This window comes from Pundamilia nyererei, unplaced genomic scaffold (genome assembly GCF_000239375.1).
Source record: "Pundamilia nyererei isolate P.nyererei 1_Seehausen unplaced genomic scaffold, PunNye1.0 scaffold00041, whole genome shotgun sequence".
NCBI lineage: Eukaryota > Metazoa > Chordata > Actinopteri > Cichliformes > Cichlidae > Pundamilia > Pundamilia nyererei.
In genome coordinates, this window is record NW_005187442.1 from 1,310,280 (window position 1) to 1,337,382 (window position 27,103).

Here is a 27,103-nt window from a genome sequence, read left to right on the forward strand (position 1 = left end):
AACGGCTGTAGATAAAATCTGCTGCAATAAAGGCCATGAAACTGCTTATAACTGCACAACGTCGTTGGAAGATGAGTAATTTTTCACTTTCCCACAGGATAGAATATGATGTGTCCGTCTATGTATATGCACATTTTCCTCCTGTAACCCAAGAGTTACACAACAGTTACTTGAATAGAAATATGATATGAACGCATGAATGTAAGTTGCTCTTATATTTGTTGTAAAAGGAATCTGGGAAAATTACATCCATATAAAAATGTTTTGTCCTTCAATTCATTCAAAATGTTAACCTTTCTCTAACATTTACTTCTGATTACTCTCATCTAGGAACTGTTTGGAAATTTTTGGTTTTAGTTAATCATGTTGAAAAAATTTATGATTCAGTTGGTAATGAAATAAATAATCTCAACTGGCTTGATTTGCCAATTAATGGCATTTTCTTTACAATATTTTTAAATCATTCTATACCTAAAGTAAATATCTTGCTAGGCTAGCACTAGACTTAACTTCTCCATCTCTCTCCCTGTTTCAGTAAGCTGGTTCGTGTCAGATCTATAAGTCAAAGTGATGTGTACCGTGCAGATGCCAGAGAAATTCCAAAGATAAAGGTAATGAGTTGGGACCATCAATGCTTTCCTTTCTGTCATAGACTTTCAAGACTCATCAGCTATCCAATCTTCAGTTTACCCATCTGCTTCAAGTAAATCGTAAGTGTTGCATTTGCCTTCTTGTCTCCCCTGATCCAGTATAACAGTGAAGACGACATCAGGCGTGAACAGGACACTCCATTGGAACCCGTGCCGCATGGCGATCGCGGCTCCTACATCAACCACAGGGGCCATGAGTTTATCCTCGCACTCTATCATTTTCCATCCAGCTGTGAGGTCTGCAGCCGGCCTTTGTGGGACTTATTTAAGCCTCCGCCAGCGCTCGAATGCCGCTGCTGCCACGGCAAGTTCCACAAGGACCACCTGGATAAAAAAGAGAACGTTATTGTACCCTGCAAAGGTCAGCGTGCTCACTCAGGACTACAGGGAGAGCTTAACTTAAACAAATAAAGATTCCTCTGGGGTTTTTGAGTGATTTTTATGTACAACCTGAATTCGAAAAAAGTTGGGATGCTGAGTAAAATGTCAATAAAGACAGGATGCAATGATCTGCAAATCTCATGAGCCGATATTTTATTTACAATATAACAGAGAAAGTATATCAGATGTTTAAAATGAGGAATGTACTTTAAGTTCATTTGATGGCAGAAATGGGTCTAAAAAATCTTTGGATTGGAACATCTTTACAACTGTGTACCATCTCTTCTTTTAACAATAGTCTATAAATGTGGGAACTGAGATGCTGGACTTTTGGGAGAGGAATGTTGTCCCATTCTTGTCTCATTTAAAATTCTAGCTGCTCAAAAGTCCTATGTCTTCTTTTTTTTATGTTTCATGATGTGCCAAATTTCCATTTGTTGGCTTGAACTGTAGTGTCTCGCTGAAATATGTGAGGCATCCTGAAAACGACGCCTTCTGGATGGGTATATATGCCTTTCGAGATCATGGCTGCACAATATTGATTTTTAGCTTTGTCCCTTGCGCACAGACCTTTCTCTGGATTTTCAGAATCCTTTGATAATATTATGTAATACAGAAGAGAACATATTCAAAGTCTTACGCCTTTGTCCTGAAATTATTCCATAATTTGTGAGTGGATTATTTTGCATCTCTGCCCATTTTTACTTCTGAGAAATGCCTGTCTAAGGTGCTCATTTTATGTTAATTGTTACCAGCTAATCTAATTAGATGTAAAATGTTCCTTCCTTTTACTTTTCCAGCCCTTTGTTGCAATGTTACATCAAAGTGAACTTATATTTTTTCATGTTAAGCATTTGATATCTTTTCTCTGTCCTTTTGGGAATAAAATAGGAAAATATCAGAAAGGCCAATCCTTCCATTCTGTTTTTATTTACATCATACAGAATCCCAACTTTTGAGGAATTGGTCTTCACACATTTAGCTAGCAAATGTAGGTGTGGATTTTGTGTAAGCAACCTGGGATTTCTCATTTCCTTTCTTGTGTTTTTCTCTTCACAGTGAACCCTGGATAGTATTTCCATTCACATGCAGTAATGGAAGCAGTGTCTACGTGTGTTGTTGCGAGTGACAAAATCCAAATACTAATGTGGACAGGAAACTGGTGTCATGACAACTGGGATTTCATTCGAGGAAAGTGCATGCTGTATCCTTCGTGATTAATTCTAATTTGCTTCCTGATCATTGTCATAGGCGTGTGTGTAAACATTTGTGTACACATTAAAAGATCTCTCTTTGTATCATACCACACAAGGTGTTGCTGTATATTGCTGTATAAATCAGCACCACATCATCCAGTATATATGATTGTTCTGTAGATTTATAAATACAGTTTTAGGGTTTATTTTTAAGTGGAAGGCTTTACGTTTTCATGAGCCTTTATAATTACAACTGTTATAACACATGCCAGAATAATCTAAACGATACAGAAACAATATTTTTATTCCCATTTGTGATAATTATTGATTGTTCATATACAGTATGTTTAAAATCTCAAGGTGATGCAATAAAAGAAACCCTTTAATAACAATAATATAATACATTAACAGCATTTCAATGAGTAGCTCTGTTGATTTATGTTGTTCATTGATGTCCGTCATTAATAAAAACTATTCAGACTTACTTTGATATAGAAAGTGCGTCAGAAACAGTGGTGATGTACAGATGCTATCTTGACCAGGTCTTTAAAAGTAAATCAATCAATTTGAAAGAAAAAGGATTAAAAACAATAAGGTTTAGTATTTGGTAGTATTAGTACTTTTTTTATTAAACTGCCGAACAGCACTAAAAAAATAGTTGTTATAGTTGCACTGAAGCCATCTCTCCGTCAGCAGTATCACATCTGACTACAGCGTATTTTAAGAGACCATTTGAACTATACCAGAATAGGTCCGTCTTTATCTCACAAGTGCATGTGGAGTGAGTGGGCTCCACTGGAATAAATCTTTTAGAACAGCCTAAAGCCAACTGGCACTCATCATACATAATGTAATAGTTCATCATGTTGCCCAGATGCTAAAATCATTTTTCGTACTTGCAGGTCTAATCCATTCTGTCTATCAGCTGTGTGACTGTTCCGGTTAAATTGCAAATGAATGAACCCTGCTGTACAGGCCACTGAGATCTCAGGTGACATGTAGCCTCCTCCTGGTGTTTTTCTTCTTTTTCTCATCAGTGCGCAGTTAGTCTTTTAATTTTATTTCCAGTTTTTTAAAAAAATGAATTCTTTTTGCCTAAAGCATTATGTAAAGTACTTGAGTTATTTATCCTACTTCACATTTCTCCTCCACTTTTTGAGATAGAATTTCTTTTTTGTATTTTTTATGTTTTAACAGCTTTTTTAGAGACTCTAATTACCTTATGAATTAAGGGGTTTTTCTAATTGATTCATTTACTTTTGTGATTTTTGTGTGTTTTTGAATTATGGGTGTAAAAACACAAGTAAGCTTGCAATAGTCAATCAACTGCCAGGAGCACAGCATTCCTGGCTTTGACCTGACTTTGCTTTTTACTACCTCTGCTCTTCCCTGTATATCTGCTTTATGAGGCTGGATTGTCAAGTGGACTGTTTTTCACACTCTAGCATTTATATAGATTTTTACACAAAACAACATTATTTCAAAATGTGACACTCCGAATTTTGCAACCTTACAAACTCTGGTAAACTCCAACCAAGTTATGCAGTACAGCGTCTGTGAATGCACAAGCAGGTGGGCTACAGCAGCAGCCTACATCAGGCGCCACACCTACAAACAGAAAACTGAGGTTGCAAATTAAACAAAAGGTTGGAAAAATGTTCCCTGGTCTGATGAGTCTTTCTTTTCTAACATTTGGACAGAAGGGTCATAATTTGGAAGAATAGATTCATCCTGCTTTGTAGCAACACTTCAGACTGGTGATGGCGGTGTAATGGTGTGGAGGATATTTCTTTAGCGCCAACTGAGCTGTTAGAATGTAGCGGCTGGGTTCAAATAGGAGACTTGAGGCAGAGATGAGGTGCAGACCAACTACAGGTTTATTCACCAACATTAAAATACCAAACCATAACATGGCATAAAACAATGTAGCCCAGTGGTGAGACACGGTGCCAGCAACAGCCTCTGATGTAACTGACAGACCTTTACAGACTGCTGCTAATTGGCCCTCAAGCCATACCATTATCTGGTGTTACGTAGTAAACATCTTATCGAATAACCCTTATTAATGCCAACCAATACTATAGATATAATTACAATACGTAATTAACTAATATGGCTATTCAACACCCTCTTATATCACATGGTGCCACTGGGAATTATTAAAAAGGCACTCGGGATGCCTGGGGACTCTTTTGGCTTTTGGCCTTTTGGCAATATCAAAAGAAAATGGACGTAAGACTATCCTGTCATCGCAATATTAACTTGGGGTATACGTTGTCTCTCCTACTAATTAGGTTACACATCAGGTAAGTGTTAAAGTAATGTTTTCCACCAACTTAACCACAACTTAACTTTCCATACTAATTGAAATATATCACTTCTACTTTCCAACACCATTAAACTCATTGCCGACCTCATTGGTTTAGTCCAATCATCTTTCTTCCTGCCTTCTTCAGGACAGTCAACCTCAACTTCACATACTTTATATCTCACTGCTCCTTTGTCGTTCTCCCTGCATACACTTCTGCAACCCACCTCCTCCCAATGTCCGCCTCTCCCATGTTACTCGAGCTCCATCCAAGCCTCCATCTTTATTTCCACCACCAGCGTCTCGACCCCGGGGGTTCCTGCCCTCAGTCCTATCACAGCTGGCATTCTATTCAGCTAATCGCTAAATAGCTTAATTGAATTCTGTTGATCAATTAATCATGTTCAATTCCTTTTAATGAGCTCTCACTGTTGAAAAGTTCAATATACTGAAATAGTCATTAGATCTCACCTCTGGGAAAACATTAATTGCTCCACTGTTGCTCCTGGCATCTGTATGTTTCCATGTTTTAACATAATAATTAATAGCAGGCTGTTAAATGAAAAGAGGCTGTGCAATTTAAACAGTGACGTATGCAAAATAATTTAATTTCAATGTTAGGTGTGATGTGCCCCTTAACTGGACAAACTAGTTGAACTGTTAGGCCTGAGTCGGCTGACTTTATACTGTTTGCGTGACATATTTTTTCACTCGTGCTGATCAAACATTCTGTGTTGCTAATAAATATTGTTCCAAGAAAAATAAATCAACCAAATTTGGGAATGCTTATTTTTACCCTTTCACAAGCTCCCTCTTTCCTTCCTTCCTTGCCTACCCCATCCCCTTTCCACTGTTTAAAAGAAAAATTGAAAGTACAAATATTTTTTGTAGTTTCATTTTTTACCCAATAGTAACCAATTAGCCAGCAATGTATTTTTATTTTCTGACATTAACTAATAGACTTCAGCAATCTATTTCAGGAGTTTTTAGTAGAACTATAGTGTTTTATTCTTGTACTTTCCCGTGAGGTATGAGCTGCTCACTCTGTTGTAACTGCCTGTCCTTGACAAATGACTGTGCAGTGACTGGTCCGTGTTTACACAATAAGTAATGATTAGGTTGGGAGATTCGTCTCCACAAATGAGTAATTTGGAAGTGAGCAGTGATAAATCTGATATAAGCAGCAGTCTGCAGATGGACACACATTCAATTGCAGTAAGTATTTTTTGTTGTTTTTTTCACTGTCATTTGCGTGTCTGATTGCCATGTGCATAAACTGATTTGAAGATTTGTAGCATTGTTTTGTAGCAAATGCAGATGTAATAATTTCCTTGTATTTAACTCTCACTTCTACTCGTGTTCTTTTCTAGATATGAAGTCCTGGTATGTTCTTGCTTTTCTGTGGTTGTCATGTTTCTGCCACAGAGCTCTTTCCTGCCCAGCTCTCTGCACCTGTTATCCCAGAAGAAATGAGGTGGTCTGTAATGAGCTTCCCCTGACAGAGTTCCCCTCTGACGGTCTCCCAGAGAACACCACCCTGCTGACTATCCAATTCACAAACATCACCTCCATATCTGAGGCCCATCTAAATGCCATACCCAAGTTGCAAGGGCTCCATCTGTACAACAATCACCTGCACAGCCTTCCCTCTCATCTCCTCAGGGGCGTTCCTCACCTCAACACTTTGGATCTCACCGGAAACAGGCTAAACAATCTGCCTGCAGATGTCTTCAGCCACGCCCCACTACAGAGCTTGGTGCTGAAGAATAACCTTATTAGAAAAGCTGATGCAGAGTGGCTTTCTTATAACAGTAGCCTGACCTGGTTGGATTTATCTGGAAATGAATTAACAGAGATCCCAACTAATCTGCTTCTGAAGCTGCCCCACCTGGAGAACCTTGACTTCTCAAACAACCATCTGGATAAGATACCAGCAAATTCTCTGAGTCAACTGAGCAAACTTGAGAGGCTAAGCCTGCAGAACAACAAGCTCGACACGCTGAATGGATCTGCATTTCAGAGCCTGAATAGCCTCACACATCTCTTCCTCACTCAGAATAAACTCAACAAGCTGCCCAAAAACCTGTTCCAGGGACTCACTCAGCTCAGACACCTGAGTCTGGATGAAAACCAGCTGAGCCATATTCCTCCAGGTTTGCTGGATGAACTTCACTTGCTGGGAGAGGATGGCCTCGACTTGACAGTCAACCCTTGGCTCTGTGACGGGAAGGCAGAGTATCTATGGAGGTGGCTTCACGAGAACAAGAAGAAGGCTTTCTTGCCAGACTCCATCACATGCGCTGGACCTCAGCCTCTAGCAGGTCGTTCAATAATATCACTAACAGCAAATGAACTAAACCTTCAGTCTTAATATTACTCCTGCTGGTCTTTATCTAACATGAAAAGAAATCCAGTTCGGCCTGTCGGATTTGAATCACTAAAACATGATAACTATGTGACTATAAATAAATCTGATATAAATAAGACTATTGTCTTCTTTTTTATTTCATTAAATTTAAGCTACAGTGTGTTCATGTTACATTGTTTTCTTGTTTAGATTTAAATGAGAAAGTCTGCAGTATTATCATGGATTTTATGTTGGCATTTAGCTTAGCTTCACACAAAGGAAAATAATCCACCCACCAGAACATCTAGAGATCTCTAAAACCTCCTGTTTTGTTTGTTTGTTTGTTATTTTTATTCAAACAATGAATGACATTTGTAGGCAGCTTTTTGGCCAAAACCAGGCCAACCATTTCACCCGTTTTCAACCTTTCTGCTAAACTATAGTATTATAATAGAGTATCCCTCTATTCATTAAACTGCTAACATTAACAGGCACCAACATATGGTTGTGAACTTGAGGGATAAAAATTAAGCCTAATGCCTATTTTTGTTATTTGTTTTCTTTTTGCACAAGTTAATTAATAATGTATCACACATGTACCCTTGCACATTGTGTTCTTGAAAAACTGGAAAAAAAAATATTGATTTATGTGTGGTAACATCAACTTACTTTTAGAAAGTACAGAAAACAGTAACCACTCACTTTGTTTGCTTGGTTTTGTTTGCCTATTGCAACATTTTGTCCTGACTCATTGCTGGAATCAAATATCCTCAGAGTTGTGTAAAATCAAGTCAGCGATCAAAACCTGAAGGAATTTCAGCTGTGCTTTTCAGGTAACAACACATTTATAATCACATTGTCACCGTTTTATTACCTGTTGATCTTTTACGCTATTGTTTTCTTCTCAGTGTATTTTTTCTTAAAGATGAACCTGTGGCTGCTTCTTACTCTCACTGCTCTGGCTGAATATGCTTACCAAACGAGAGGCACCCACTCGTGCCCAGATCTGTGCACTTGCTCCTTTCTACCTTCGAGTGCAGAGGTGGTGTGCCGCCAAAGCTCCCTCACATATTTTCCTGCAGATGGTTTATATCCCAACATCACACGATTGTCCATCCAGTCCACAAACCTCAGCTTCATTACAGCCAGACATCTGAGTTTTGTGCCTCTTTTAAACCACCTCCAGCTGTATCACACTAATCTTTCAAGCCTTCCTTCAGACCTACTGGGTGCCATTCCTCACCTGAGTACGTTGGATCTCACAGGTAATCAGCTGATTCATCTGCCCCCCAAAGTCTTCGGCCATTCCTTGCTCCGTAGTCTGGTGCTGAAGAATAATTTAATTGAAAAAGCTCATGGAGAGTGGTTTTCCGACAACAGCAGTCTCACCTGGCTGGATTTGTCTGGGAACCGTTTAACAAGCATTACAGCTGCTCTGCTTCAGAAGCTGCCTCATTTGGAAAATCTCGACCTAAGTCACAACCATCTGCAAGAGCTACAGCCCGACACACTAGCAAACCTACATCACCTCGAGACACTAAACCTCGCTGGGAACAAATTAATTTCCCTGAAGCCTTCAACGTTTAGTCACAACGTGAAACTCTCACAGCTGTTTCTGCAGGAGAATCAGCTCCGAGAGCTGCCAGTGACGCTCCTCCAGGGTCTGCAACACCTTGAACTTCTGCTGCTTAATCAGAATCGGCTACGGTATCTCCCCTCAGGTCTGCTGGATGACAGAAAATCCTCTTTTCAGATGACCGTAACAGGGAACCCCTGGCAGTGTGATGCCAACCTGGAGTATCTGTGGAAGTGGCTCACTAACCATCCTCAAAATGTCTTCTTTCTAGATGAGGTGGTTTGCGACAGCCCTGAAGCTCTGAAACATAAACAAGTCGTTTCTTTATCTGACAGTCAGCTTGATCCTAAATGACAGAGACTCACAATTAATGATGTGACTGTGAAACAGATGTTTTGCATTATTACTGCACATATAACCAGCCTGTTTCTTGTGAGCTGTCATGTATTCCCCCTTTGTTTAGATATTGTCCAGCCCACCGGGTGGCGTAAGATACTCAATAAATTTTCAACCCAGAGGGCTGGATAGGCAGTATGGCTCATTTACTCAGTATATCCCAGCCAAAAACATGTTAAACCAAATGCATTCACTAATACATTCTCACTGAATTGATTTTCTTTCAGGCTTGTTTTCTGTAAGATTTATAATCGCAGATTGAGATTAAGTAACCCAGGTTTAAACATGCTCTCACTTCCGTAAGGGATCAAACATATTTTCATGAATAATCAATTTATAGTCCAGAGATTAGGACCAGAAATGGACGTCCTTGGTAGAAGAGAAGAGAAGAGCTCTTGTGAGATTCTCATGGTGCACGCTTGCACCAACAGCTCTGTCTCGCTTGTTTGTTGTGTTGCAGATTGCAGCATTGTTTCAGTTGTGCCCTTTTGTTTTTAATGATGTTGAGCATGTGGGAGTGAGTGGGCAGTGCAATGGCTCAGTCTTGCAGCTGACCTCTTCTGGATGTGTTTAAATATCTCCCTTTTTCTTTCTTTAGGTTTCTTTTTTCTCTCTCTTTCTTTCATATTGTGTATGGGTATATATCTTCTGCATGCCCACACACCCCCATACTCACGCCTTGATCACAGTGAGTGCACTGGACTATAATTTATTACTTTTATAGCATATAAAACATTGGAGCCTCTTGAGGCTGTTACTTATGAAAATTAAACCTTGTTCATAAAAGTTCCCCAGAGAGTTGAAGAAGAACTCAAATGGATTCATGTATGTCTTCCATTCCACCTCTTTGAATTGTACCCTGAAGGTTAAAGGTTGAGGAAGTGGGCTCAGTGGTTCAAATCCTAATTCCCTCTAATGAAAATTCTCTCAGGTTGTGAGCAGATGCATTCAACTCTACCTTAACAACGTCCCTTTCTGTTAGTCTTTAATCTGCTTGTGCTTCTACAACCCACAGGCTCTGAGGTTTGGAAGTGTGTGGTAGTGGTGGGCATTACTTTGCAAGGAAAAATGAGGATGAAACTTTTCTAAGTGCTGATGAGCACAGAGGAATGGAGTCTGTCTAACTGTCTGCTAATGAAGAACACTAAAGTCTAATAGATCATATGTGAGGCTTGGAGACAAGAAAATTACTGTAGCCTTTCTGACTTTGTTCTGCAATAATGGAGATGTGATTTTCTTTGATTGCTGCTAATTAGCACATGTTAGAACACATTACTTGGGATGAAATGTGCCAAATTTAAAATAACATATTGTTTTATTTTTCACTATATTAGAGTTGCGGTCATTTCAGTGTGTTTTTTTTTTTTTAATCGGCAACAATAGTCTTGATTTCTTTTCTTCAGGATGTATCAATGAACTAGAACAGCTTGTTGAGACTCACATTTTATTCTGAATTGAGCAAAGAAGAAATACCTTGATTTTCATAGGAAGTTGTTTTTTGACTATGTACAACTGATTTTTCGCATTAAATTGACAGAATAATCTGCTGATCTTTTGTCCTCATTTCCATTTTCTTACTTTTTGTCCCTCTACAAGGACTCGAGGAAAACCACCTATGATTAGTTAAGTAGCCTAACATGCATGTGTTAGGACTGTGGATGGGATTCAGAGCACTCTGAGAAACCCCATCATTTATATTAAATGGCTTCAGCTCTACCTCTGTAATACATATCCAGTAAAAATGCCATAATATTGTACGCTGATATATAGATACAAATGCTGTCAAAGTACATTTTGCTGATAAAAGTACACTAAAAAGATTTAAGTGTACAAAGTTGTATTACTACTAAGCAAATTTGACATGTAAATGATATGTTGATGTATTTCTGGCATGTTAACCAAAAAGGTTACATCACACATGCAGCAGTCATTCATTTAGAAATGTGTTTTTAATGCAAATGTAAACTCTTTTTGCTGTGGTTTTGATCTCCACCATTCAGCCTACTCAGTATCTTCTACTGTCTGCTCTTTGGTCATGAGCAGGAAATGAATAATTGGTTTTCAGAGCCTTTTCTCAAAAGGGAGACAATGCTGTTGGACTGATATTGAATCTTCGACTGGAAAACCACGACAATGAGCCGAGTGACGCTTCAAAATTTGAGCCGAAGTAAAACAGAAGGTTAATAGTCTGCAGTGAGTTAGCATATTCTACTGTTCTAGTGATGGATGGATATTCCACAGACTTTAGAGAAACCAAAGTCATTATTAGTTCTGCATGTGAGTCAGATCGGGGAGGTTTTCAGCATCAGGGAAAGAGTTTTATGATCTCCGAGTTTGAAAAGTGTCGAAACAGATTAGAAAAAGGCTTGCATGTGACTCAGATGTGCCAAAGCTGCACTGCCATGACTTTGACGTCATTGTTTTGCAACTGTCAGTAAAACATGCCAGCACTGATAAAATGAACTGATATGTTTGTACGAGTGTGATTCAGATGGGTTGGTAAGCTTTGAACCAGTTCTTGATTCTGATCCTCGTTCACAACAGAAAAAAAGTTCTCCCTTAGTCTCACGCTTTTTCTTTTTTTAGTAACTGCTGCTCAAAACATTGAGGTATAATCAAGCGTACCATTATTTTATGCAGGGCACAAACTTAAGCTCAACCACAATCCCAGCAGATCATCTCAGGCCACATCAGCTAATGACCTAACTGAAACCCTTTTATGCATCCTATTGGACAATCTCAGTTTATGACTACAATTCAGGCAGCTTTGGCCTGCCTACATTTAGACCACCAATCCACTTTGCAACCCACCTTCTCTGATCTGTCCGACTCGATCAGTGTTTGTTCTTATCGCCTGATCTTCGCTGTGCTTGGAGCTCGCTGCTACTCCTCCTGCCTCTGGCTCTGGGGTTGTTTTTGTTTTTTACCTGTACTGATGTTGTTCACCTTTATTCCTCGGCTTTGATATTTCGTAGGTCTTACTCACCTTTTTATGCCGAGTGCGTTTGAGCTCGGGCTGTAATAAGAGAAAAGGTTGTTAGACTCATTAAAAGCTTTCCTCAAGGTGGGTGAGAGAAGTCACGCTGTGGCTGCCTTCAGGAGCTCGAGGCCATTACCGTGCAAGCACTTAACAAAAGTAACACACTCCCACTAAACCCTTTATCAACCTTCCCACGTTTTTGCCAGTGATTGAGGGCACTTTTGTTTATCCGTCAAACCCATGCATGTTTAGGATCAGCATGTATTCCTTCAGCACATTTGATCAATAATCCCAGAAGCAGTTAAAGGTGATGGATTTGGGGGAAAATAATTAAAAATGCTTTGTTTATCATAATCAAATATGTGGATTTTATTCTTGTTATTTTCCTGCTCATATATCACCTCACTACTTGACAACATAAACATGGCGAAAGAAATGTGATGTAGTATTTGTGCATTATCCCATTATTGGCAAAGAGAGCTGAGGTTGCTTCGCCTACTGTATGATTGGTTGTTGTAAATGGCCTCCCATGCTCTCTGGGGAATTTCGCTGTTAAGAGGCTCTGCCTAGATGGATGCCACGTTTAACACTGTGCCACAAATCACCGCTGTTTTACTGCAGGAACAAAGATTGTGTGAGGTTACCTCAATATCCCCAGACATAGGAAAACAACGAAAAACAGCATCGATCAAAATCTCAGTAAAAATGCAGACATAGGTGGAGGAAATCTGTGATTGTGGCACCAAAATATGAAGAGAATTTCACCACAATCGATGAAGAACATAAAGCTGCACTCATGATGGCTGTTTAAGAGGGAAGACATCCTTTTAGTATCTAGATATGGCCAAGTAAGGCCATTAAAACATCTGTGGGTAAAGATTTGGTATGCTTTATACTTGTCGATTTAACTTGGGGAAGAGGAAGTCAGGTTTATGTTATTCCAAAGCTAACGTGCCAAAAAAAAAAAAGTGTGTAATCTTTCCTTGACAAGCTCATTCACACCATTAAAACAGACAGATTAATTCCTCCTTTCCCTTCAGGCTGTACAAACTGCAGAATCAGAAGCTGATTTAACATCTTTCATCTCAATATCTTGTCACAGCTACTCCTGCCATGTCTCGTTCTATAATTTTTTTGTCTTTCCAAATTGATTTCTTGATTACAGTTCATGTGTAATCACCCACCGTGACACATGCAGAGGACAAACAGAGAGTCCTCAGAGAGTTTAATTACCTCCAAGCGCAAAGCCAAGGACTCGGCATTTCATCACGGTCTGACATCTAAATCTCCTTGAGGACCCCTCGCATCCTCTGCCATAAGTTTTCATGTCTGCTCGCTGATGTTCTTTCACTGAGCTCATATGGATTATCATCTGGCACCATCTGTCCTGGGGGGCTTTATGCAGTGCTTATAACAGACCTTTCACCTGTTGTTGGGGCGCTTGCAGTGGAGTCACACAGAGCTGCCAGCAGCCACTGAAACTTGTTCAGAGCAGTTAGAAACGAGGTAAAGACCACTGAGGAATCATGTGTCATTGACAGATTAGCTTAAGTCAACTGTTTCTAAGTTTAAAAAATAAAACTAATAAGGAAAGAGATCATTTGTCACATATAAGAGAGCTTCTGAATAGATCTCTGTTTTTTAATCTTTTTTGCTTTAAGGAAACTGACTGTGCATGATTGCGGAGGATTAGCCAGAAGCTGAAATCGCTCTATTAAGGCTCGCTTTCTCCTGGCTCAACACATAAATCTTCAACTTTTGGGAAATGTGCTCCTTAGTTTTTCTCAAAGTTAATGTAGATGAGACGATCCCACTCCCCCACAAAAACTGACTAAATCAGACAGCCAAAGTTTAAAAACAGGGATTTGACGTTTTATGGAGGCTTATGTGTTCCTGTGCACTTTACAGTTTATCTATATTTAAAGTAAGATGGGCTCAATGTTCTAATCTATAAAACTTTGGGTTTGTCATGGACGATTTTTATGTAGGAATAATAAAATTTTTCATAAAATGGATTTTGCCTCCAATGCTGTGAATATTCTTTATTCAAACCACATTTCTTTTTATTTTCTAAAATAGGAAAATGGTACAGGGATTTATTGAAACGTATTTGGTATGGTCGCCTTTGTGCTTCAACACTCTTTGAACTCTCCTAGGGAAGCTTTCTTGTTATTTCTTTAAGTAGACTTCAGGAAAAGATCTCCAGGTTTCTTGAAGGACATTGAAAGCTCTTCTTTGGATGCTGGCTGCCTTTTTTTTTCTCCATCAAGATGATCCAACACTGCTTCGATAATGTTGAAGCCTGGGCTCTAAGGAGGCCAATCCATTGTGTGTATTTCTATCCAGGTATGCTTTTACTGCATTGGCATGCTGAAAAATCAACCTGATGCCAATCAGATGCCTTCCAGATGGTATTGCATCCTGGATCAAAATCTGACCATACTGCTCTGTGTTTATAATTCAGTCAATTTTGTAAAGCTCTCCAACACCACTGGCTGAAATGCAATGCAAACCATGACAGAGCCTCAAAGAGCCTTTACAGATGGCTGTAGACACTCACTGTTGTACCTCTCTCCTGACCTACCAAATGCTGGCAATGATTTGAATCAAATATTTACCATTTGGACTGATCCCTACATAAGATCTGCTGCCCCTGTTTCTCAGGTTTTTCTCCCTGTTCCCCTTACTTAAAAAATGTCTTCTTGACAGCAACCCTTCCACTGAGACCATTTCTGATGATGCTTCACTGAACAGTAGATTTAATCGGCTGAGTGACCAGCTGTATCTCTCAGGTTCCTGTTTCTTAAGGACATATAACTTTAGACACTGATCATCATCTCCTGCAGAAAGTCTTTTTAGTCCCGCCACTTCTTATTTTGTCCTCTACTTGCTTCTTAAAAAAGTTTCTTTAAAAAAGTTTTAAGTAAATTGATTTTTAGATTAAGGCTCTGTGCACAGGTTTATCATAAAGCCATTCTTGAATATTAGTATTCCAACACAATAGCTAATAAAAACCAATGAGTTTCTTTAAAAAAGTTTTAAGTACACACTATACACCACGCTGAGATATGCCAAGTTTTCAGCTAAGAGCTCATCTCTCTTGGAGCAAAAATATTCTATGCCTGTCAAGTTTTGTTATTTTTGACATTTTTCATAGATTCAACGAAAGAAATTGGAAGAAATTATAAGTGATGAGTGAAAAAACAGCCAAAGAAAAACTTTTAACAACCTCCAGAGACCCTGGAGAACTGTTGCTCAAGACCGCTTTGAAAAAATTACATAAAAGTCTGAATCCACAGAAGCAAAATCTAAGAAATATAAGTAAAGAAATTAAGCACAACTCAACACTTTTGCAAAGTATTGTATTTGTATAAAACTTTAGCTAATTTCCTCTTGTTAGCCTCCAGGGATAGAAAGCCCAGGCTAGATATTACAATACTGCAAAGCTGTCACACTGAGAAATGGAAACTGCATGACTGAAATCTTTTATGACAGAGACAAATTTCACAACCCAGAGGAGGTATACATCTGATAATGCCCCCACTAAATATTGTTTTTATGACCTGCCACCCTAAATTGATTGTAATTATTGTTGGAACCCACTACAGGACAAGGATGTTCCACTCCATAAAGCTTCATTGTCTCTGGATAAGATAATCAGCACCTGCAACTGTGTCAGTGGGCAGCTCAGATCTATCACTACAGCGCTGGTCTCTTGAGGGCAGTTTCCTTAATGGGATGTCCATACATTTATCAGTAGAGGTGACACAGGACCGCTACAAGATGCCCTTTGTAATCCATTTTTGAAGCGAGAACCATCAGTGAAGGGCATCAGTGAATTGACTAGGTGAGCAAAGAAAGAACAACATGTGCCAGAAGGAAGCAGACAGTCATACCTCTTTGTTATACTGACTGTGGTACAAAAGGGAGCCTTTTTTTTTCTTTTATCTGCTGCTTTTTATAACGTTTTAATTGAATTAATTTGCTTTTTTTTTAAAATCAAGCAGTGGATGGGTTGATTTTTAAACAAACGGGGGCAGCTTTACGAGCTTCGGCTTTGAAAAAGTATTTTGAAGCTGTCCGAGGCCCTGATCAAAGCACTCAGCACAAAAGTAAAGTGTAAAGCTGTGACACAGAACACAGTGCACAGCCACAAAATGACAATTCAAAGACTGTGACACAATGCATAACAAGTCGGTAACAACAAGAATAAATACACCATGATTCTGACTTTAATTTACATATTCATATTTGCTGAATGAATGTTCATTTTACTCTGGGGGACACAGCAGTGTCAGCATGAAAACAGTGGAATATAAAGAGGAGATTATTTTCCTGCCCTCACTGAGGCTGGTTTAAACAAAGCCTTCAGTGGCTGAATGTATGCATTGTTTGTATTGATGTTCTGTATTAAATTTTCAAAGAAATGGCTCAAAGGTTTTCTAGGAGTTAAGATAAGCAAAAAGGCAACTCAGAGGTCTTTACTGAATATTAAACACTGTTCTCAAGCAAGGAGGCAATTAGCCTAGTTTAGTATAAAGGCTAAAACGAGGGGGGTAACTGGCTTTTCACTGGTCACACTTATTAAGCTGGTTAAGTAAATGTTTTAAACTGATGACCTTAATATGAAGTCATGTCGATAAATGCCGCAGTCCTGTTTGGCAACCCGCTCTGTGAGTACTAATCCCACCATGTTCTCAAAAGTTTACTAAAGTTTACTACTACAAGTTTTCGTTTTTACCCTTTTATTGATGATGAAAGATCTGAGTTTATTTGGGGCTAAAAGAAGAAAGTAGTTTTTCTAGTACGCTAGTCTCATTTAGGGGCCATAGCATAGTCTGTTTATTGGCGCTATACACTTGGAGTTTCAAATTGAAAAGGCAACTAGATTCCTGTTTGACCACAAATGTTTGGTTTACTGTTTATATTATTGTGTTATAATCAAATTTAATATAATGGGATCATTTTTTACTGATCAGCAGTCCTAGGAACAGCAAAGCAAAGAACCTTTTGTCTTTTCATATATATATATTTGCCTTTCATATATATATATATATGTGTGTATATGTATATGTATATATATGTGTGTATATATGTATGTATGTATATATATATGCATATATATGTATAACTAAGCTTTGAGATTGCATCCTGCACCAAGACCAAACTCATCTTTACTTTAATATCAAAACATTAAATTCGTTTAATTGCATTTAAGTTTTCTGAAACAGTAACACAGGAAACTAAATGGAGCAATTAACAGCACAGAGTAAACATATTCATCAGTGAGACAAAGTGAGCATCGCAATTGATTTTTAGATTAAGGCTCTGTGCACAGGTTTATCATAAAGCCATTCTTGAATATTAGTATTCCAACACAATAGCTAAAAAAACCAATGAGAGACTATTAAGCTGATATATTGGTTTCATAAATATTTTGTTGTACCCTTTGGTTGAACATACGCTATATAAATCCATTCACCCAGTTTTATGTAGATGCTTATCCAATGGGATCACAGAGGGCTGATCCCAGCTGTTGCATGGTGAAAGGCAGGGTACACGCTGGGCAACAGGCAAGTCCATAACAGGGCTAGCAGAGAGAATTAGTAAACCACACACTCTCATATCCAAACCTCAATGTAAACAGCTAATTTGCAATCAGCTCTCGCCACTGAATGAATCAAATAAGATGTTTTCCTGAAAACAAACTGATGCAACTTTCCTGAGCCTACATTTTGAAGCAGCAGGGGACCACCATAGATGTTTTCAGTGAGTTAAGGTCACAGCAAATTGCCTCCTGGAAATTCAGTGTATTACACTGTGATAGCCTGGAACCACCCACTCTATATTTCACATTAACAGGCACTCCAAAACACCCTCAGTTAACAACTCTGAAAAAAAGCAGGTCATAACTTGCTCACCCGATCTCAAGATACTGAGCTTACACTGAAACTAAGGGCGGTATTAAACTCTTGACATGTGTTCTTTTTTCCCAGCAGCTCTTCCCAGCTGAATGGTTGTGTGAAGATTGGTAGACAGACATGTGTGGGAACATGTATCATAGTTTATCTTTCCACTCTCTGAGCATGAATCTTCACTTTCACCGAAAGAAAAGATAAAATGGTAATCAGGTATCACTGCAATCTATGGGGATAGTTATTGCTAATTTCTTTTAAATGAAGGTATTTACATGCCCTATGTATTAGTGCACCCATAGTTATCACTCAGTATTCTCTTGCAGGTGTCTTCAAACAGATTCATAGCATTTGCAAAACGCTCATTCATACCTTTGCAGGAGCTTTGCATCAGACAGCGTGTCTCTTAGTCCCTAAGACAAAAAGTAAAAAAACATCAATGAGAACTAGTCTACAGGTGAGTCATTTTTCTCATAATGCTTTTTCTTTCTTTTTTTTGTAGTTCTCTGTAATATACCACCAGCAAAGAGTGGAATTGTTTTCACTGTTTACCACTTTGCACTTTGAAAGGTTTTGGCACATTTAGCTGAGAGGCTACATTTTAAATGATGCAGTGACTGTGCACGGGTTATTTGGCATTCCAAACGAGGGTCTGTTATTTACTTCAGAATACTGTACATTTCTTAGCGTTGTTCTTATAAACCCACAGGAACAGATGTTTTGCAAAAGAACATTTTGCAAAAATAAAAGTGGAAAAAAGTGATAAAGGTGCACGAGAGGGAAGAAAAAAAAAGCTATGAAAATAATTTTAGCAGACAGGTTGAGTGAGATCAGTGCATCATCCCATTCTGCTATTTTGTTGAAGGTCAGATTTAATCTATGTAATTATTGTCATGCAATTTTATGCAGCTCTGCCTGAATCGAAGTGCTCCAGGGTACGCCTACGCAGTGTTTTAAACATTCCTGCTGAAAAAAGATGAAAAGTGCACACAATCTTGTGAAATATGTTTTTCCCTCTTTTTCTCAATCTAACATCAGGGAGATTACCTTTTCCCTTTCCTGCAGCTGAAAATATCTTTCAAGCAGCGATAGTGCTCGCAGGGGTGGGCTGTTAAGCCTTAGCACTCCCATTCTTATTCAAATGAAGGCATTTGACCATCTTCTGCAGGATATGAATCTATTCAAATGTATCCCATTTGTACAGTTTCAGGGCCGACATTATCTGCTTTTAGTGTGATCTTGGGTACTATTGCATCAGCAATATGCCTGAAAGTTTAAATGGCATTTGTTTTGTTTATCTTCATCTATTTTTCTTTTCTCTTATTTTCAGACACACTCCATGAGTGACGTTAGCTTGTCCTCTGAAGCGTACATTTGATGATTTAAGTAAATGGCTCCACCCCAACACCAGCACAACGGCAGCCAACATCCAAAGAAGAGCTTTGAATGTCCTTTAAGAAACCTGAAAAACAGACTTTTGCACAGTACTATATGACCCTGACCCTCCTGGCTTTTCCAAACATGAGGTTTATCTCTGCAGTGGGTGCTTTAGCATCAGAGTTCCACAGCTTCGGCTTCGGATTAACCCGCCTGGAGACGGAGACTCAGTGAATTCATTAAAAAAAACTTTCTCTTATAGCTACACTGTCTTTAAAATGTCATTTTTTGTTGCCACCATTCATTTTTAGTCATGTTTATTCGTTTTATTTACATTTTGTGTTTGCATTTTTTCTAGTAATTTGAACTTCACCTTAATTTTCTGTTGTTTTTTGGACAGTGCTGCCTTGTTTTCTGTTTTATTTTACCTTGTGGAAATCTACACAGGATACCCAGATGGTGAATAAAAGCTTTTCATATTAAAATCACATTTTACAACAACAGCAGAGCAAACAGCTGCTTTGGGACATGTAAAACATAATTTGCTTTAGTTTGTGTTTTATTTGTCTGCACCATTTGTATACAGGATACCTACAGAGACTTCCCTATTTTTAGATGGGGAACGTGTGCATGATCCTTGTTCTAAAGGTCAAAGGAGGGGAGAAATGGGAGAGGCATCAGTGTGTCCATGCTGTCATCAAAATTTTTTGGTGTAACCCAGTACTAGCGTGCCGGTATGCCACAAGTTAACAATCGGGAGTCAGCTGGAGGGGATGCATGAGTTTTAAGAAGCGCTTTGATTTCCTGAAACACATGCAGATATGGCAGGTGGCAGTCAAGCAGTTAATTTGTTAATTTGCTAAATGTTTATTTATAACAAGCAACATGTGATACTAGATATAATAAAATAGTCGGTGATATAAATATTGTATGATATCAAACAAACATAGCGTGCTGCATAGCCTCACTGTGTGCTGCCATAGATGATCCTTTCAAGTCTTTTTTAAGTATGTAGATAAACTGGTTGACCATTTTCCACCAAATGTTGACAGTTTTTTAAACAAAATTGGTTTTCCGTCATACCATCATGTCTCACAAGTTTAAAGGATATAAATATATATTGATTCAATAGTAACAAGCATTATCTGGCTGGATTATAATTGGTACTATGTTGGACAATGGGATAATGAGTACAATGTTGTGCAAATGTTTATCTTTAAAACCCACTGAATGTAGTGGATGACCACCGTGTGGGTGTAACAATTGGCAACTGGCAATCAGATCACAGCAAGCCACTGCAGAGTAGATCACACATGACTGTGGGCATACTGTGAACAACTATGTTCATGTGTGAGGGCAATTATGTGTGAGCACTTGTAGAACGGGTAGGCGTTATAGAGGGGGGGGGGGGTGTTTATATATGCCAGAGTCTGTGCTTATACATCTAAATTTGAACATGAGCGTGCGTGTGTGTTTGCGTGTGTGCCGTAATAACATTGTTCCATTACACAATGCATGCCTTTGACATTCCAGTCCCACCTGTCAGCGTGAACAAAGGCCTTTCTCGCAGGCTTTGACATGCGTGAGTCTGCTGCTGGACGGGAGAGATAGCGGCCCTGTGTAGGATGTGTGTGGGAGGACAGCCTGGAGAGTCCTTCCTGACCTTCTCCACGGGCTTCCTTTCAGGTTGACTCGAGCTAAGTGGAAAACACTAGTGAAGATGTACCCATGCAGAAGGAGTGCCCCCTTTCTCTTCAAACTGACATTTTGTAAGATGTATCAGGTGATTTAGTAATGCAGCAATCACAGCGCTTGAGATTAACATGTTGCTCTTTACTTTTAGCTTCCCAACTTTTAACTTAAACCAAGAGAAATTCTACATTGGAGATTAATGTGAAAACTGGGATTCTTTTATAATAACTACATTATGTGACTTATTTGTACTTAATATTTTAACCTTTTAAGTCGCTGACCGTGGCTCAAGAGTTGGGAGTTCGCCTTGTAATCGGAAGGTTGCCGGTTTGAGCCCCGGCTTGGACAGTCTCGGTTGTTGTATCCTTGGGCAAGACACTTCACCCGTTGCCTACTGGTGGTGGTCAGAGGGCCCGGTGGCGCCAGTGTCCGGCAGCCTCGCCTCTGTCAGTGCGCCCCAGGGTGGCTGTGGCTACAATGTAGTTTGCCATCACCAGTGTGTGAATGGGTGGATGACTGGATGTGTAAAGCGCTTTGGGGTCCTTTGGGACTAGTAAAGCGCTATACAAATACAGACCATTTACCATAATACATTTTTTGAGGCTGAAAAGTTAAGTTAAGGCTACAGGAACTATCCAGTGATTCCTAATTAGGGGTGCTCCTACAGTAGCTCCTAAAACTGTAGGCACAATTAATTATGTTGTTAATGTATAAATAGGCATGATTCATTAATTACTGAAGATGCACACAGTCACCTTATAATGCCTAAAACTAAGCTGTTCAAGTTTTATTTTTCCTGCCGTATGATTTACTATAAATCCTTATCAGGTGCAAACATCTGCTATATATTGAAAAGGATTCTGCTGTGAATTTTAGTTTAGTTACCTTGGAAGGTCATAGACTGACATTCTTGCTCTTACCCATAGACATGGGATTATCTTTCACATCCACTATGCAGACTATGAGCTTTAGTCCTTCATACAGTCTTTTAGTATGGATTAATGATCGCTGTCTGTAAAAGCAGCACAAATTTTGTGTTATGACAATCCAGAGAGACACTAACACATAACCAGCTGAGTTCTCTGCAATCAGGGGTTACTCTATGTATCTAAAGTTGTTCAGGACAGATATAATCAAATATCAAGACAAAATGTATCATAAATTATTCAGATAATAACCCACCTCACAAGAAAATTGCAATAAAAAAAAAGTTACCTTATAGAACTTTAGGGGCTTTCAACTGAGAGCAATGACTTAAAAGTTTAAAAGCCACATTAGACATGACATCTGAATGAAACGTGCCAGATTTTAATTATAGCTCCCCTACTGTGCCGCCTAATTTTTCTAAGGATTGGTTTATTTGTGCAGCAAATTTCATGTCACTCAGACTAATGGCGTAGGAGCTGACACCTTTCAAACCGTGAAAATGTAACCTTTAAAAATAGCCCCCATTAGGGCAATTTAAGAGTTCACTCTGGAACATATGAGGCAGTGCGAAAATACACGGTGGTTTCAAGTTTCTTTAAAAATCCATTACCTGCTTTCCAGACAGTTCTATTATTATTTATTTATTTATTCTTTTTATGTATTTTTCTTCATTGTATTCCCCCGAACGCTGAAAAACGAATGTATAGAGTTATACACGAGCGTTTTTGTTTTGCCTGTTGCTTCTTTCCCTCATCTACAACTCGCTGGTCAAGTTTATTCCTCGGAACCTCTGCAGAGATGGTGACGACTGCTGTAAAAATTTAAACCCATTTACAGGAACATGTCTTGCAGGCAAGGAAGCCTCTGAAGTTCCGATGTCGGCAACACGAGCTTAACAAGAAATTCAGTCCAATGACACAGACGCTGCATTAAAAATTCCTGCACAGTAGACGGGCTTTATGTTTGATGCATTACCTCACAATCATATAGTGTCAGTTACAAAAGAAATGACAATGATGCCATGACGATTACAGGCAGCAGCAAAAATAAACCCACCCCCAGCCTTATGTTGCTTTGTGTCCCCATCATACACCTTTGGTTGCAACACGTTGCAGTGATACAGTCACCTACCTCATTTGAATGTATGGCATGTGGTCTGTATCCAAACACCTTCAGCTTTTCTTCAGCTCTGTTTTGATGTCTATACACTCTCACAAATCAATCCTGGGGTCATTACATTTCTCTGTGCTCTTGACTAAAGCTGCTTGTCTGCGTTACTAAAAGCATTTACTGTGATGTATATATTTCTGTACAGAGGACTACGCTACAATGCGGTCTACAGTATAAGTGTGAGGACTATGGGCGTGTTATATAAGATGTCTACATGGGGGAATCGGTGTATTGGCTGTTTGAACAGAACCCCTCAGCCTACAGCGAGTCACTGCGCAAAGGCACAGCTCATCAATTCAATATCTCACACATATGTCTGTTTAACAGGCGCAAATCCTCAATGCATTTAAAGGTCCCTGGAAAGCATTAAAGCCTTCTTCTGTCCACGAGACTATTTACATTCTGCAGTCACGGCGGTGTCATTAAACCAAATTTGTCAAGTTACGTTTGAATGATTCAAAACTGAATAATTAATTTCATGATGTTTCTTCTTTTGCTGACTTTTTAATGTAAGGGGGGTTTCCCTTTCATGAGATAAAATGTTCAGTGGCCTCGGCTGTGCTTTCAAAGCTTGTGTCCATGCTAGGGGTCTGGATGCCCGCCCCTCCCCTGGGATCCTTCAGTAAGGGAATGAACGTATCGCTGTGACCGGGACGCATGTCGTTGTCCCAGGCCCCTGCACCGCAAATATGTTTATGGGAGCCAGATGCAGCCTTGAGCTCGCCGCCGGTGCGCAGTGCCATCAGTTCAATCTCATGTTTGGCCGCAGTCTCCAGCACCTGTTGCTTGTTGTAGAACAAGACAAAATTGTTGATGATGGGATGTATAGGCAGGGCTATGGCGATGACCCCACAGAGAAAGCTGATAGCCGCGTTACACCGACCTAAAGTGGTCTTAGGGTAGACATCTCCATACCCCACTGTGGTCATGGTGATCACAGCCCACCAAAAAGACTGTGGGATGCTGGTGAACAAGGTGTCCGGGTGATTCTGCTCCATAGTGTAGCCCAAAGCCGAGAAAAGGAATACCCCCACGCCCATGTACATGAGGAGCAGTCCGAGCTCCTTCAGGCTGCTCTTTAGGGCAGATGTCAGAGTCTGGAGTCCCGAGGAATGGCGAGCCAGCTTGAAAATGCGCGCAATGCGCATTATGCGTAAAGCCTGCACTGCTTGCTGCACATTAGCCAGCTCCATCACTCCCGCGCCGAAGGAGGTCAGAATCAGCACCACATAAAAGGGCATGATCGCCATGAAGTCGATTATATTCATGAAGGACAGTACGAATTTTATTTTATTTGGGGAAGAGATCAGACGCAGGAGGTATTCAATAGTAAACCAGCCAATGCACACGGTCTCGATGACCTCCAGGACCGGATGCTCCGTGAGTTTACCCTCCGAGTCCTCCACCTGCAGGTCGGGGATGGTGCCGACGCACATCACCACGGAGGAGATGAGGATGAAGATGAAAGAAACTATAGCGATTATGTGGGCAGGCAGGGACGATTCTGGCTTTTCCATCAACCGCCAGAGGCATATCTGGAAGCGCTGCCAGCCCCTTGCAGACGGATCGCCTTCTCTGTCGACAAGGATAGTTCTCACTTTCTCGGCTATCTCTGCAAGTTCATCCTCTACCTCTTTCAGGTGGCTTTTGCAACATTCATCCAGAAAATCCGAGTCAATTTTCCAGAACTCCATCTCCTTCATGAAGCAAATTGGACATATGCCTCGTTTCATGTGTATCTCCCCATAATAATACAACTCAATTATGCACTTAAAAGCTTCGGGGTCTCTGTCAAAGTAAAATTCTCCCGTGTCCGGGTCGTAATCGTCACATATTAATGAGATTTCTTCAGAAGATTTGAGTGAACTGTCCACCAGCTCTGCCAGTCGAGTCTCCGGGAAGCGAGTCAACACGTCTCCATACAACACCTGTTTCACTCCGCCGATATTCACCACAATCTCAGTCTCTTCACTGGCCTCAGAACCGTTGCAGTCTGCATACCGCGTCCTCTGGAAGCCCCACATTATTCTGACAAGTCCGCCAGAAAACAGCCAAACTCTTTGAGATTATAACTGAATCCGTTTTCTGACAAAGTTAACGCAAGTCACTAGAAGCTCTGGCGCTGTGCGTAACAACCGACAAACCTTCTAATTTCTGTTCTTTTAGGTTAGAAAAAAGTGTATGCTCAGAAACTGAATGCAGCGTGAAGTCTCCTCACTTCCACTCAGCTGTGTTTGGCAGTGATCATTGCGCCTGTGCGCTCTGAGAAAGTTGGCATTGAAGTGCGCCTACTATCAAGCGTGCCATAACCAAAGCAAACTGAGATTTCCAGGCTTAAATTTCACAATAAAACACGTATAGCAGTATGAGACAGGTAAAAGTGGAGCAGGCTGTTTATTTAATGTATAATTTAAAGACACACTCTTTGTTCCCAAAATTGTACGCCAAGTTATGTTCATTATGGGATGCCAATAGTAGCACATGCAAAATTCAATGTATAATTTGTTCAATAATAAATTAGCGCATTATACTAATTAAAGTTATGGTTTGTTCTAATATTCACTCAGCTTGCTATAGCCCCACCCGACCTATTAGCTTGGCATGTTATGCTTTTATTTTTTAAAGTTCGCTGGATGTCTTCCGCTCGCGCAGTGCAGCCAGGCGCAGATCATAAATCTCCAAGGCATGTGATTATTTGTGAAACGGTAGGGTCATAGTCGTACCCCTGGGTTGGGTTGGAGGAGAACAACAACTGGTTAAAGTGGCAGTTAATCAAATCATCCATTTTCCCATCAACAGCGGATGAAATCTTAACCCATCATCCATTTTGAATTCATTATCACGCAGCGCAACAGCTCAGCAAACAGCTAATTATTAAGTACTTAATATGAGGAGTAATCGAGGCTTTTTAAGGAAAAGCAACTAAAAAAAACGTAACTGGCTCCTATTACTGGCTGGAAATTACAATCAGTGGCAGCTTTACTGTAATGCGTTTTTCTTACACTTTTGGCCTATACACATTTTTAATATATTTTCCAGAATATTTATTTTCTGTGTGTTTATTTTATGTATTTCTTGTCTTTTTATAAGTTGAACACCGAGTTCACCTGATCAGACCTCCAGCTCACTGAAGTAACAGCTTGAATGGCTTTCAGCAGCCATTCTGCATGTCTTGTTCTTTGTCTCCACCTACAGACAATATCTTTGAACGACTGCATCTTAAGCTATCTTCGAAACACTTCCCATGTTTGCACTTATCAGTCATTCACACCTATGGTCAATCTAGAATGACCATGCGTAATTTGTGGACTGTGGGAGGAAGAAAAGCCACATAGGAACGAGGAGAACTCAATTTTGACCACATTTCCTCTAAATTCTAAAAAAAAAAAAAAAAAAAAACAAAGAAAAAAAAAAAAAAAAAAAAGATGACAAAATATATTGCATTTAAATTTTGACTATATAGTTAGGATGTAAATGTCATTTACGTGCAGTCATTACTTCATTTGTCCTCTTTACTGCTTGGTGGACCCTCTTTTGGCAGCTAGATTCTTGCTTGAAACCACAGAAGCTTTGATTATTTTACATAGAATGAAATTACATTTAATGCGCCCTTTTTAGTGACTGATAAAGTGATTTATTGTAAAAATTATAAAACATTTTTTAACTCATGGAAATTTATTGTGATATGAAATGTAGAAATTAAAAATCTTCACATAGGAGTTAAAACTCAGTCTTTAAGGCTGATTAATAGGTCTCAAACACAGACCAGCCACTTCATTAGGTGCATCTTGCAAGTGCCAGGTTGGACTCCTTTTATTCTTCATGGCATGGATTCAACAAGGTGCTGCAAATATTCCTCTGAGATGTTGGACCATATTGATATGATAGCATCGCACAGCTGCTCTAGTTTTATCAGCCGAGTTTCCATTGGATATCCAATTCCACCACATCCCAAACGCGCTCTTTTAAATTGAGATCTGGTGACTGTGGAGGCCATGTGAGTGCAGTGAACTCATTGTCCTGTTCAAGAAACCAGTTTTAGATTATCTGAGTTTTGTGACATGGTGTGTTATCCTGCTGATCAGAAGATGAATACATAGTAGTTTTAATGGACTGGACAGGGTTAACAACAATACTGAGGTATGATGTGATGTGTAAGAGGCTCACTTAGTAGTAAGGGGGTCAAAC

At 39.5% G+C, this 27,103-nt stretch overlaps 4 protein-coding genes across 6 annotated transcripts in view; 3 read left to right on the forward strand and 1 right to left on the reverse strand.

Annotated features, from left to right (window-relative positions):
* Nucleotides 1-2,334, forward strand: part of LOC102194615 (rho-associated protein kinase 2-like) — a 37,005-nt gene extending 34,671 nt beyond the window's left edge. Inside the window, exons 33-35 of one of the 3 annotated variants that reach the window (XM_005731042.1) lie at nucleotides 536-611; nucleotides 750-1,011; nucleotides 2,091-2,334. In XM_005731042.1, coding sequence (XP_005731099.1) covers nucleotides 536-611; nucleotides 750-1,011; nucleotides 2,091-2,104 — 352 coding nt within the window. In that variant the 3' untranslated portion in view covers nucleotides 2,105-2,334. Of the gene's footprint in view, nucleotides 1-535; nucleotides 612-749; nucleotides 1,184-2,090 lie in introns of those variants that run through there. The other 2 variants (XM_013910344.1, XM_013910345.1) reach the window with 2 other exon arrangements.
* Nucleotides 2,335-5,907: 3,573 nt separating this feature from the next.
* On the forward strand, nucleotides 5,908-6,906 carry LOC102205611 (leucine-rich alpha-2-glycoprotein-like). The gene has a single exon (XM_005731179.1). It carries the CDS (start codon nucleotides 5,908-5,910, stop codon nucleotides 6,904-6,906), a length of 999 nt encoding a protein of 332 aa, XP_005731236.1.
* A 901-nt stretch (nucleotides 6,907-7,807) lies between these two features.
* Nucleotides 7,808-8,812, forward strand: LOC102205890 (leucine-rich alpha-2-glycoprotein-like). The gene has a single exon (XM_005731180.1). It carries the CDS (start codon nucleotides 7,808-7,810, stop codon nucleotides 8,810-8,812), a length of 1,005 nt encoding a protein of 334 aa, XP_005731237.1.
* A 13,864-nt stretch (nucleotides 8,813-22,676) lies between these two features.
* On the reverse strand, nucleotides 22,677-25,180 carry LOC102195486 (potassium voltage-gated channel subfamily F member 1-like). The gene has a single exon (XM_005731045.1). It carries the CDS (start codon nucleotides 24,937-24,939, stop codon nucleotides 23,443-23,445), a length of 1,497 nt encoding a protein of 498 aa, XP_005731102.1. The 5' UTR covers nucleotides 24,940-25,180; the 3' UTR covers nucleotides 22,677-23,442.
* Between the last annotated feature and the right edge of the window lie 1,923 nt (nucleotides 25,181-27,103).